General features: G+C 49.3%; 1 protein-coding gene across 1 annotated transcript; it reads left to right on the top strand.

Annotated features, from left to right (window-relative positions):
* On the top strand, positions 1-8,536 carry LOC103671289. Its single transcript, XM_040623712.1, has 5 exons — positions 1-226; positions 883-1,008; positions 2,974-3,054; positions 3,691-3,939; positions 6,872-8,536. The coding sequence occupies exons 1-5, from the start codon at positions 1-3 to the stop codon at positions 7,063-7,065; spliced, it is 876 nt and encodes a 291-aa protein (XP_040479646.1). The 3' UTR covers positions 7,066-8,536.
* The last annotated feature ends 3,913 nt before the right edge of the window (positions 8,537-12,449 follow it).

The following is a 12,449-nucleotide window of genomic DNA, read 5'->3' as shown; positions in this document are numbered from 1 at the left end:
ATGCAGACTGAATCTGAGTTAAACAAAGCCAAGAAGTGTGTTTCCTTCACCTCAGAGCAGGATGACCAAGATTCCCTGCTCCAACAGTGGGCATCGGAGCATAGAGACGCTGGGGGTGCTCAGGGTGGGAATTCAGCAGCGAAGCCAAGTTGTGTGGGTAAAGTCCCGACAATCTCAGACTTGGCGGTAAGTGAAGAAAATGGGGCTGAGAAGGTGCAGTCGCAAGGCCAGAGCCGCTGAAGAGGAGGCTACAGCACGAAATGCTGTGGAGGTCAGCTAGGAAGAGGATGGAAAGGTAGCCCTGTGATCTGGCATTTAGGATGACCTTAGCAGAGAGTGCTGTGGAGGTGGAAGTGAATGCAGGCAAGAAAGGTCACATTCTCAAGAAGAGCAGCAGGGGAAGGAGGAGAGACCTGGGGCCACAGATCAAGGTGGAGGAAAGGCTTATTTTTAACTCGGGAGATTTCTGAACCTGCCCTCTGGTTGAGGGGAAGGAGCCAATGGAACACGAGTAGAGCTAGATGGAGGACAGGAGCGTTTGCACATGTTGAGAACTCGCTCAGGCAGGGAGAAGGAACGTGGGAAGGAGTGGGGAAGTCGTGGTAGGAGTTTCTGAGATGGTTTCCCGGTGACCTTGGCCTCCTGGTACGCGCGCCCTCGTGTCACCTCCTCCCCTTAAATGGGGGCTGGACTTGTTGACTCACTTCCAACACACAGAATGCTATAGAGGTGATGGTTTGCCCCTTGTGATATCAGGTTATAAAAAGGCTGTGGCCTCTGTCTTGGGCCCTCTTGTCTTGCTCTCCCTCGGATCATGTCTCCCAGGGACATCAGCTGCCGGCTTAGGCAGCCCTCTGTCGGGGCCCACAGCGGTGACCTGAGAAGAGGATCCTTCGGCCCAGGCAAGCCTCGAGGCGACTGCAGCCCCAGCCAATCACTTGATCGCAATCTTACGAGAAACCCTGAAGGAGAGGCAGCCAAGTAAACCACAGCCAGAGTCCACAAACCGTAAGATAATAAATGTTACTCTAAGCCACGAAGTTTTGATTGCAGCATAGATAACTAACAAGAAGTAGACTGGTTGGTGTGCAGGGAGGACAAGCATCTGAGGGAGCATGTACCCAAAAGCCTTCCCTTTTCCGTGCTGAGAACAAGCTGACAAGAGGAACAAACGTTTGGCACGGCCACAGCGGAAGATGGGAAACTCCGCTAAGGCTGTGTGCAAGGATGGACCACTACTCTTAAGAGCCCGACTGAGACCGGGGACAGCAGAGTCGAGGCTACTGCGATGGGCAGTTAAGGAACTGCTGCCCGGCTACCTGCCCGCCCTGAAATAGAAGAGAAATGACCAGGACTGGGAGTTCATAAGAGGATGGAGTAGAAAGCCGAAGAGGCGAATTAGTTGACGATGCTAGCAAGAGCAGGGCTGCAGTGAAGGAACCACAGGTGCGGGGCAGGGACAAGAGGTGGTTGGAAGGTCATGATTAGACGGGCAGAAAATGGCAGTCTCGATGAAGCTGATGAGCTGATCGATAGGGTAAAGAGTTAGAAAACCGAAAGGCCCCGGGCCCGGGTTCAGAGGGGAGCAGTTCTAGGTAACCCGATGACTCAGGATGTACTCATGTGCACAGGCCTGTAAAATGGAGTGCCCTTGGGCTCCCATCCGACTCGAACCAATCTGAGCTCCCTCCATCCCGTCCCCCTGCACGCCATGCTTCCCCCACAAAGGACGCCTATGGTTCTGCTCTTGCCATGTCTGCCTGGATAGCCCTCCGTTCCACCCCCACTCCTCCCCCCAACATATCCCTTCTATTTTTCCCCAACGCATTGCTTTTCAGCTCTCAAGCTCCAGCTCATTCTCTGCTTCCTTAGTGATATTCCTCACCAATATCTCCAGTCTGAGCTAACACCTCCCTACCCCCGCCCCGCGTTGCACCCGTTACAGCCCTACGGTTTGGCATACGTTGTTCTCCGGTGGATGCGGTTTTCAGTTTTCTCCACTGGAAAGTACATCCTTGGAGGGTAGAAAGCGTGAGCAGGATCTTGAAGTCACTGATGCTCTTAGCGGAGTGGCTGATTCACAGCCCGCGCTCAGCTCTGAACTGCAATAATAAGGCTGAAGACCCTGAGCAGACAGACGGCCCGAGGAGCTCGGAGATCAAAAAGGCAGTGGGAGGCAGCTACCATCCACTGTGCACTCTATCTGCCAACACTCCCAACCACGGTGCAGGGTCGGCCTTCCACAGTCTGGGGAACGCCGGTCAAAGGTTCAGACACTTGTCTGTGACTTGGGTCTTCACTCCTCCCTAGGCCACCAACCAGTCTCCAGACTAAGCTCCATGATTATGCTGATGACCCCCAGATTTAATCCTGCAGCCAGACCGTTCCTAGGCTGAACTCGAGACACAACTCGAAACTGCCTAGGCACCGTCCCTACCGGACTTCTTAATCTTCCACAGCCAGCTCCTGATTCCTCCCAAAATGTGTTGGCCCCACGGTTGTCTTCATCCTGGTAAACGGTGACTCCCCTCTACCAGTGAGGACCTAAAAGCTGACTCCGCTCTCTCACACACCCATACCCAGCTATCCCATTGGCACCTGTCAGCTCCACCACCAAAGGATGTCTGAATTCCACCACCCACTCCTGCTTGCAGCCCCTGCCGGCGGCCCCCAGCACCACCCCCCGGATCACCGCCGAGAGCTCCTGCCTACCCCCTGCTTCCACACCTGTGCCGTTCGGCCTCTTCTCAACACAGCGGCAGAGAGGATCGTGCCCAGTGTAAATCCAACCACTTCACCCTTCTGCTTAAAACCTTCCAGCAGTGCTCCCCATCTGAGGAAAAGCACGAGTGCCCATGGGCCCTGCATGATCTGGCCTCCTGTCAGTCGCTGCTCTGATTGTTAAAATAGCTTTTTCAGATTTCACTCACATAGATACAGTTTACGTAATATGTACCATTGTGTGGCTTGCAGCATATTCACGGAGCTGTGCAGCCGTCCTCTCGGTGAATTGTGGAGCACTTTCATCATTTCAAAGAGAACTCCTGCTTCCAGGTACCTCAGTCCCCCTCCCCCTGCCTTGGCACCCTGCTTTGTCTCTGAGGATTTGCTGTGATATTCCTGTAAGCCAGTCTGACTTTATCTCCTACTCCTGCCCCCACATCCCCAGACACCTCCTCCCTCTTCCTCCCCCCCCCACATGAACACTCCCAGCACACTCTTTTCTCAGGGCCTTTGCACGGCAGCTCCCGCACCTAAAAGCCACATTCTGCTGATCTCTGCACAGCCACACCTTCCCCTCTACAGGTCTCTGCTCAAGTGCCACCTCAACAGGGAAGCCTCCCCCTGACCTCCACACCAAACAGCCCCCCCACCATTCCTATAGCCCTCACACTCAATTTTTTCCATGTCACTAATCATTATATATAATATAATCATTATATATAATATATATCATAATTACATATATCACATATTTGATATATATACTTTTAAATTATGTCCCCCTGACCTGACACCCATGGAATAAAAATTCCGGAGGCAGGGATGTTACAACTTTTGCACCCTTAGGGCCTTGAGCAGCGTGGGAAATATACTCTATAAATACTGTCCAATGAATGGCAGAAATAGGATTTGAACAGGAGTCGTCCAGACTTCGAAATCTATACCCTTAAACATTATACTCTGCAGATCTTAGAGAACGGGAAGGCTCCGAACAGGCAGACAAGGCAGAAAGGTCTACTGCACACGTCAGTGTGGTGGATGCTGAGGGACGTGGCCCAGCTCCCCCGTCAGGACGCTGTGTGTGTTACCCCAGCTGCTGGGGATGTTGGCAGCCAGCAGCCCACAGCTGCATCTTCCGGGCTCGCCGTGGCCTAAAGAGACCGCCTCACCCAAGACCACTTCCCCTTTCCAGCTCAGCCCGTACCGATGGTCAAGGTAGGGGTTAGAGCCCGCCCAGAGCTCCATTTTTAAAGGGCCATCCTGTATGATCCAGGATTTCCACTACTGGGTATTCGCCCAAAGTCAACTAAAACACTAATTTGAAAAGATATATACACCCTTATGTTTATTGCAGCATGATTTCGAATAGCCAAGATATGGGAGCAACCCAAGTTTCCATCGATGGATGAACAACAGATAGAGAAGATGTGATAGATATATTATATAACAGACTATTACTCCGACATAAAAAAACAGTGAGATCTTGCCATTTGTGACAACACGGGTGGACCTAGAGGTTATTATGCTAAGTGAAATAAGTCAAATACCACACGATTTCATTCATATGTGGAATTTAAGAAACAAAAGAGAAAAAGAGAAAAACCAGAGAACTGGTGGGTGGGGGGATGGGTGAAACACGGAATTTAAGAGTATATTTATCAGGCGCCTGGGTGGCTCAGTTGGTTAAGCCTCTAACCCTGATCTCAGGGTTGTGAGATCAAGCCCCTCACAGGGCTCTGCACTGGGCGTGGAGCCTGTTTAAGATTCTCTCTCTCCCTCTCTCTCTGCCCCTCCCTCCCCCCCAAAAAACAGAGTATACTTTTCATGATGAGCACTGACTAATGTATAGAATTGCTGAACTATTATATTGTACATCTGAAATTAATACTGTATGTTAAAAACTTTTTTAAATGTGAGCTATCCTTACAATGGAATGTTAGTCAGCCTTAAAAAGGAATGAAATTTTGATACATACTACAACATGGATAAACCTTGAAAACCTTTTGTTAAGTGAAATAAACCAGACACAAAAGGAAAAAAAATAATAAAAAAGAAAGGCCATCCTAGCTTCAGAGCTCCTTGTGGTATCGGCTGAAGCCCTTGTTGTGACAGCATCAAAGTTCAACTTTCCCCAGTGTCCATCCTGCTTCCTTCCCTCCCCCCACAGGTGTCAATCTTGAGAGCACTCCCCAGTAAGCTTTGGGCACACCAGTCTCATAGAGCCAGCTTCCTGGGGAGCTCAGCCTGTGATGCTCAGAGCAAATCTTCCAACGACTTTTTTGAAAGGCAGAAGGATCTTTGGGAAATTGGACACAGAACAAATTCGCTGTGCCTCTCAAAGCCACACCACAACCAGATGAACCAATCCTACCTGTATTTTATCTACATGAACCCGGCTGTCCTCATATCCTTTTTACCAAAATAACATGGAAAGGAAGAGAATGTGGTATGCACAGCCCATGATTCCCCCCACAGCCCTGGAGTGTCCCTCACGTGAAAAATAGCCCCATCTTGGTCAAGCAGACCTGAGCTCAGTCTGTCTGTGCTGTGACCTCACTCTGCTGAGCCAAGTGTACAATGACTCATAAGTCATCAGGCTCAATCAAAATTTCCTCTGGGCTACGTACCCCGCCCCCACCCCAAGGCCAGTGGTTATCTCCACCTCCCCCTTCTGGAGCATGGCTGCTGAGTGGGAGAGAAGTGGGAAGGGGGAAACATGTCATTCAAGACATGACAACCCCAAGGGGGCAGCAATATCCCTGCCTGCAGTCTAAAGAGGAATAGGCAAAAACTATTAGAATCATACTTGCCCATCAGCCTTTTAGTTGAATAAGAAATTAGGGGGAGGGGCACCTGGGTGGCTCAGTCAGTTAAGTGTCTGGCTTCTGCTCAGGTCACCATCCCAGGGTCCTGGGATTGAGTCCCACATCAGGCTCCCTGCTTGGGGGGGAGCCTGCTTCTCCCTCTCTCCCCACCCCCCGTGCTTGTGTTCCCTCTTGCTATCTCTCAAATAAATAAAATCTTTCAAAAATTAATTAATTAATTAATTAGGGGGATGCCTGGCTGGCTCAGTCGGTAGAGCGTGCAACTCTTGATCTCGGGGTTGTAAGTTTGAGCACCACACTGGGTGTAGAGATTGCTTTACAAAAATTTTTAGGGGCGCCTGGGTGGCTCACTGGGTTAAGTGTCTACTTTCGGCTCAGATCACGATCTCGGGGTCCTGGGATCGAGCCCCACATCACTCCCTGCTCAGCAGGGAGCCTGCTTCTCCCTCTCCCTCTATTCCTCCCCCTGCTCCTGCTCGCTCACGTATGTTCTCTAATAAATTTTAAAAATAAAATGAAATAAATTTTAAAATAAAAATCTAAAAGAAAAAAAAGAAATTAGAGGTGCCTGGCTGTCAGTAGAGCATGCAACTCTTGATCTCAGGGTTGTGAGTTTAAGCCCCACGTTGAGTGTAGATATCACTTAAAAATAAAATGAATGAATGAAAAGAAAAAAAGAAAAGAAAAGGGAGAATGAGAGAAAGAGAAAGAAAGAAAGAAGAAAGGGAGAAAGAAAAGAGAAAGAAAAGAAATTAGCGGGTGGGACCCTCCCTAGTGTGAAAGCAGCTTGAGGGCAGGTACCAATGTCCTATGTGGCAGTAAAGGTCAGGGCCCACAGAGAGGCAGTGCCAAGCTCCGTTTCTGAGCACTTCACGTACACTCACTAGTTTCACCCACATAACACCACTGCGAGGGGGGTACATCACCACCCCCACTCTGCACCTGAGGAGACCCAGGTGCAGAAAACTTGAGAAAGGGTATGAAACTGGCTAGGGCCACACAGTTCCACGGGGGTTTAGCCAGTGTCCCAAACGGCTGGTGAGTGTAATTCAGGGCTGCAGGCAGCGCCCAGGGCTCCACGGGTTACACGGGCGTAGCCCTTGCTCCCAGCTGACCACGTACCCCCTCGGGGGGGGGGGCGAGTGAACCTGGCGGCAGAGAACACAGTGAAGAATGGCAGAGGCTTCTCTCAAAGCCCCCCCTTCTGCCCGCTGTCCAGGGGGCCACTGGCATCTCCCCCTGGTTCGATTCATGGTGTCTGCTTTCTCTTCGATGCATTCATTCTTTCCAGATTTTTTACTTTCTTTCCATTTGCTCACAAGGGAAGGCCTGCTGGGGCGGAAACATCACGCATGAGTTACAGGAGCATGATGGGTGCTGGGGCGCCGAGGAAGCCGTGAGTGTGGTGGCTGTATTGTGGTTCCCGAGCTTCCTCCAAGCAAGATCTGATCTCACATTACGCCCAGCAGGGCTGATGGAGACATTCATCACTTCCTCCCTCAACAGAAGGTGCTAATAAAAGAAACTTTTCCTCTCATGGGCCAGTTGGCCCCTGTATTGATTAGAGCAAGAGCACTACGGACTCCGGTTATGGACTTGTCCTTCCAGAGTATGTCTGTGTCCTTAGACCTCCAAGCCGCGGCCCCTCCCAACACACGCACAGGCACTTGGCTGTGTTTTCCCCTGGGCACCTCTGAGCAGCGTTGCTTATTCCTGACTTATCCTCCTTGACCAAAAAGCAAGGCGATCCCTGAGGTTCCAGATTTTGGAGACAGGAGACTGTTTAGGTTTAGACCAATGTTGCTCAAGCTGTTTTCTCGATCACTCCCTAAGGAGCCTTGTCCAATGTTGTTTTCCCCTAATCACCCTTCTCCCCATGACATTATATATATCAGTATATCTCAGCTATTACAACGGTTTGTGTCCCTAAGTTTTTTTCCACATAACTCCGCCCTGTCAAGAAACAATTTTCACCTCCTTGGGAGCAATGCCACCTGTTGAGAATACATGGGCTAGAATGAGCAACTGAGTTCCCCAGGCTGGCACTCTCTTCCTTTGGGTGGTGACTTGACACCCTGCCCCAACACCGAACGTCTTGCTCATGCTAATATATAAACTTCCATCTACCTCTCACGGTCAAAACGTAAGCCTAAAGCCACTTCTCTCCCAGGTAATAATTACCCAAGAGAAACGAGCACCTATGTTCACCAAAAGAGCAGTACAAGAACATCTGTAGCAGATTTATTCATAATAGCTAACAACTAGAAACAATCTAAGTGATCTTCGATAAAAGAATAAATAACTGGGGCGCCTGGGGGGCTCAGTCGTTAAGCGTCTGCCTTCGGCTCAGGGCGTGATCCCAGAGTCCAGGGATCGAGCCCCACATCGGGCTCCTCCGCTGGGGTCCTGCTTCTTCCTCTCCCACTCCCCCTGCTTGTGTTCCCTCTCTCGCTGGCTGTCTCTGTCAAATAAATAAATGAAATCTTAAAAAAAAAAAAAAAAGAATAACTAAATAACGACACATTCACACAATGGAACACTACCAGCAATAAAAAGGAATAAACTACTGCTACATAGAACACAGATAAATTGCAAAGACATAATGCGAGTGAAAGGAAAACAGACACCAAAGAGCACATACGGTTTGGTTCCATACCTATGAGGTTCAAGAAAGGCAGACGAGCCCGCAGTGATGGTCAGAACAGCATGTACTGCTGGGGAGCCTCCGAGGGAGATTTCCTCCCTTCATCTGATTGTTACACAGGTGTATACAGGTGCAAATGTGACTACTGACATAACAATTCTAGCTCTACACTTAAGATTCGTACACTTAACTCTATGTAAATTATATCTTAAAATTTTAAACACGTCCTTGAAAACTCCTTAAGAAAAATTCAACTAGGGGGGCGCCTGGGTGGCACAGCGGTTAAGCGTCTGCCTTTGGCTCAGGGCGTGATCCTGGCGTTATGGGATCGAGCCTCACATCGGGCTCCTCCGCTAGGAGCCTGCTTCTTCCTCTCCCACTCCCCCTGCTTGTGTTCCCTCTCTCGCTGGCTGTCTCTATCTCTGTCAAATAAATAAATAAAATCTTTAAAAAAAAAGAAAAAGAAAAAAAGAAAAATTCAACTAGGAGTACCTGGTTAAGATGAAGATTTCCGGGTCCCTTCCAGAAACCTAGCCTACGGGGCAGGGCTGAGAAACAGAATCTTATCCAGTCACCCCCACCCAGGTAATTCTGGTCCTGGTTGTCCTTGAAAAATGCTCTAAGAACTGTGGTCATGAGTTTCCACAGTAGATGTTTACTGACTCCAGTAGTTTCTTGGCACATGTTCCCATTCTGTAAACGTAAAGAACTTGGAGTAAATGTAAGTAATATAGCGAAAGGTTCCCTGAAAAGCGGTGAGGAGTACAACAGAAATCCACCCAGTGTCCTATAAGCTTGAATTGAACCTATGCACAGACAAACTGACCCCTAGGAATGAAGGCTGTGATGTTGGAAGCAAGGAAAAAGGCAAAGAGAGGGACACTTAGACTAAATAGTTTTGGGGGTTTTGTTATTGTTGTTGTTTTAGAGGGGGATGGAGGGGAATGGATACAGAGGGAGAGGGGAGAGAGGGAATCCCATGCAGGCTCCACACTGGATGGGCTTGATCTCATGACCCTGAGATCATGACCTGAGCAGAAAGCAAGAGTCAGACGCTTAACCGACTAAGTCACCCAGGCGCCCCTAGACTAAACATTTTTTAATTGCTACAATTGAGTACTCTAGCTCCAGCCGGCCCTGCATCGCTGCGTAGCGGAAGACAGAGATACTAGCTCCTCCTGTGTGACTTCGGGTAAATTACTTAATAACTCTGATCTTCAGTTCCTGCTCTGTAAAATGGGAATGATAGAATTTACTTCATGAGGTTGTTGTAAGGCTTAATCAAGAGAAAAAAATGTAAGGACACTGTACCATATATAGGAGAGGAAAATAATCTCTCACCTTCCGTCCTCCCTGATTTTCTGCCTGGGGTCCTGCAAATTAGACCGACAAAAAACAAAGCAACAAAAGAGACAAATAAGTTTATTAACAAGTGCATCTACAATGATGTACTTGTTAATAGAGAATACTTGTTCGTATTACTCAGCGATGAGCACCCAGGGATGAGTAACTCACAGGGGTGATTAGAACCGGGGCTTATAGAGCATCTTCACAAGAACGGAAAAAGAAAAGAGAAAGAAATTTTTAGAAATTGACAGGAAAGGAAAGACGCCTGTGAGTTTCTAGGGCAGCCAACTGTGGGAAGGCAAATATAGAAGGGAAACCAATGGAAGATAGAGGCCAGTGCTGCCTGTGATGGAGGTCCCTCTCTGGGGGCCACCTTCGGGCAGAAAGGGATCTACAACTGTCTTCAGTGATGAACATCTCTCCCTTCCAGTAAAGAGGGGAGGGGAACATTTACAAATTTTTGTCCTGCTTTTAGGCAGATAGGGAGAGGGCAGAAGACTTTTCTTGTATCTGTTTCTGTTCAATTATCTTTAGCTCGAAATAATTTTTATGCCAAAGCAGCATCTTTTGGGGGCGCCACAGTCTACTGGCATTTAGGTATCTGGCAGGTGGAGGAAGCTTTCTCCAATCTTCCCTGAAACTTAAGTTTCTGTTCGCACTAGCTTCAGCCCCTCATTCACACATTAAATATTTGTTGGGCATCTATTTTGTGCCCAACACGGGTCCAGGGACTGGGACCAAAGGGATGAACGAGATATGGACACTCACCGTGGATGGGGTGGGTAGAACAACCAGGGAGGAGAAGCACTGGGGATACCATGCAGGCATACCCCCAGTTTCTGGGAACTAGGGAAGGCCTCTCAGAGCTCCCCCGAGCTGAGTTTAGCAGGATAGACAGAAATTGCCAGAAAGACAAGCCCCAAAAAAGGAGAAACAAAGGCCCGGAGTGAGGAGGAGATCTAGCTGTGTCAACTTTCTGGGTTCTCCTTCATGGGGGACACTAACTTGAAAGCCAGCAACCAGTGAGAGGTTGTGTGCCAGGCAACACGTCAGATACTGTGAGAAACCTGAGGATGACTAAGACAGCCCATGCTCTCAGGAGGCTCATCATCTGAATCAAGCCCTCCCCAAACCACTCAGGTGGTAGAAAGCAGTGGATCAGAATTACACAGAATTTCTATTTGTCCTATGTTACTAATCAACGGCTAGTCCTCAGAAGGAAGGGAAGATGTCCTGGGTGCCTTTACTCTTTGTTCCCAGGTTCTGAGGACAGACTCTGATCATAGAAGGAATCAGCCAGCAGGGCTGACCAGCCACTTCCAACCACCTCCATCACCCTCACATCACAGCATTTAGGAGGTCCTGCTTTTTTGAAAGTCAACTTCTAGGAAACATTCTTGAATGACAGAAATCACACTCCATCTCAGGTGGGTCAGGAGCACCTCTCCCCAGCTCTCAGGATCCAAAGGGCACCGTATCACCTGGTCGTAAATCCAACCTTTTCAAGAAAACTTGGGGTGCTCTGTGAAATCGAGTAACTTCTCAAGGGCTGTGAGAGGTCATTCATGTCCCATGGCATGCTACTAAATGTTCAACATCGGTTCTTCGGGAGAAAAAAATAAAGCCCTGGTTGGTCTGTCAATTTTTCTAGTGTAAATACTCCCACTGTGACCAGTCTCAAACTACCACTGTGAGGCCACTGAGCAGAGAGCTGGGAGAGGCCCGTATCAGCAGCTGGTAAGCTGACGGCTGTCCGCTCGGGCACGCCACCGCGTCACACTCTACCTTGACCCTGACCCTGACCGAGGACTTACCAGAATACGTGCAAACGTTACCCCCATGGTGAACAAAAGAATATTTTTTTTTAAAAGTAAGCTCTACCCGCAATGCGAGGCTCGAACTCACAACCCAAGATCAAGAATTGCATGCCCCACTGACTGAGCCAGCCAGGTGCCCCAATAACAGCCTACTCTTACAAGCCCAACAGCATTGCTTGAAACACCTTCGGGCACCACAGTGACCTGCACTCAGAGCTGGGCTCAGGTCCTCAGGTCCCATCCTTTCCCTGCCGGGTCACCTACTCAGCCTTCCATTCTCGGCTTGAGTCACTTCCTCAAGGAAATCTTTCCAACACCCCACCCCAACCTAGGGCAAGTCCTCCTACCATGAGCTCTCAAAGCCCCACCCACCTCTCCTTCCCGGAGTCATCACAGTTTGATGGTAAATCTTGTTGGTGTGATTATTTGATTTGTATCTCTTTCCCTCTAATCTCCCAACAGATAGAGGTTGGTCACCGCTAATCCCTCCTTAGCACGGGACAGAAACAGCATAGACTTGTGAGATGATGAAGACGGGATGTGGAGAAGTGATTAAAGCAAAGAGCACGGGGCCCTGGGCAGAGCCAGAACTACCTTTCAGGGTTACCCCACGGCCTTCTCTCTCCTGCACTTGCAGTCACTTTCAAGGTTTGGGGCTCTGGGGCCAATTCAGACAGAGTCATCATCCAGTGGAGATCATTTTCCATGGGCTACCACTAGCCAGCCTTACATGGCTGCATTCAAGTAAACCAAGATCTCCCCTCTACCCAGATGCAACCCCAAGCACCCTTGAATTTGCTACAGAATGCTCTTTGGTGATGAAAAATGCACGTCTTCTCCAACCACACAGCTTGGTGGGCAGCACCGGGACTCAGTTTCGATCCACAGTCCAGCATCTAAGGTAGAGTGCAGTGTTCATAGTAGCCCTGTTGGTTCGACCTCCCTGGGAGCCAGCCTTGCCAAGATCTAGGGGCAGAGAGTTCCAGACAGAATGGCAGTGCAGTGTCTGAGGCAGGACTGAGCTCAGGCATTTAGAAAAAGGAGGCCAGAGTGGCTGGAACTCAATGAAGGCGGGGGGGGGGGGGGGGGGTG

The sequence above is a fragment of the Ursus maritimus genome, unplaced genomic scaffold, assembly GCF_017311325.1.
Source record: "Ursus maritimus isolate PB19 unplaced genomic scaffold, ASM1731132v1 scaffold_6, whole genome shotgun sequence".
Classification (NCBI taxonomy): Eukaryota; Metazoa; Chordata; class Mammalia; order Carnivora; family Ursidae; genus Ursus; species Ursus maritimus.
This window is presented reverse-complemented; position numbering and strand designations above follow the sequence as displayed.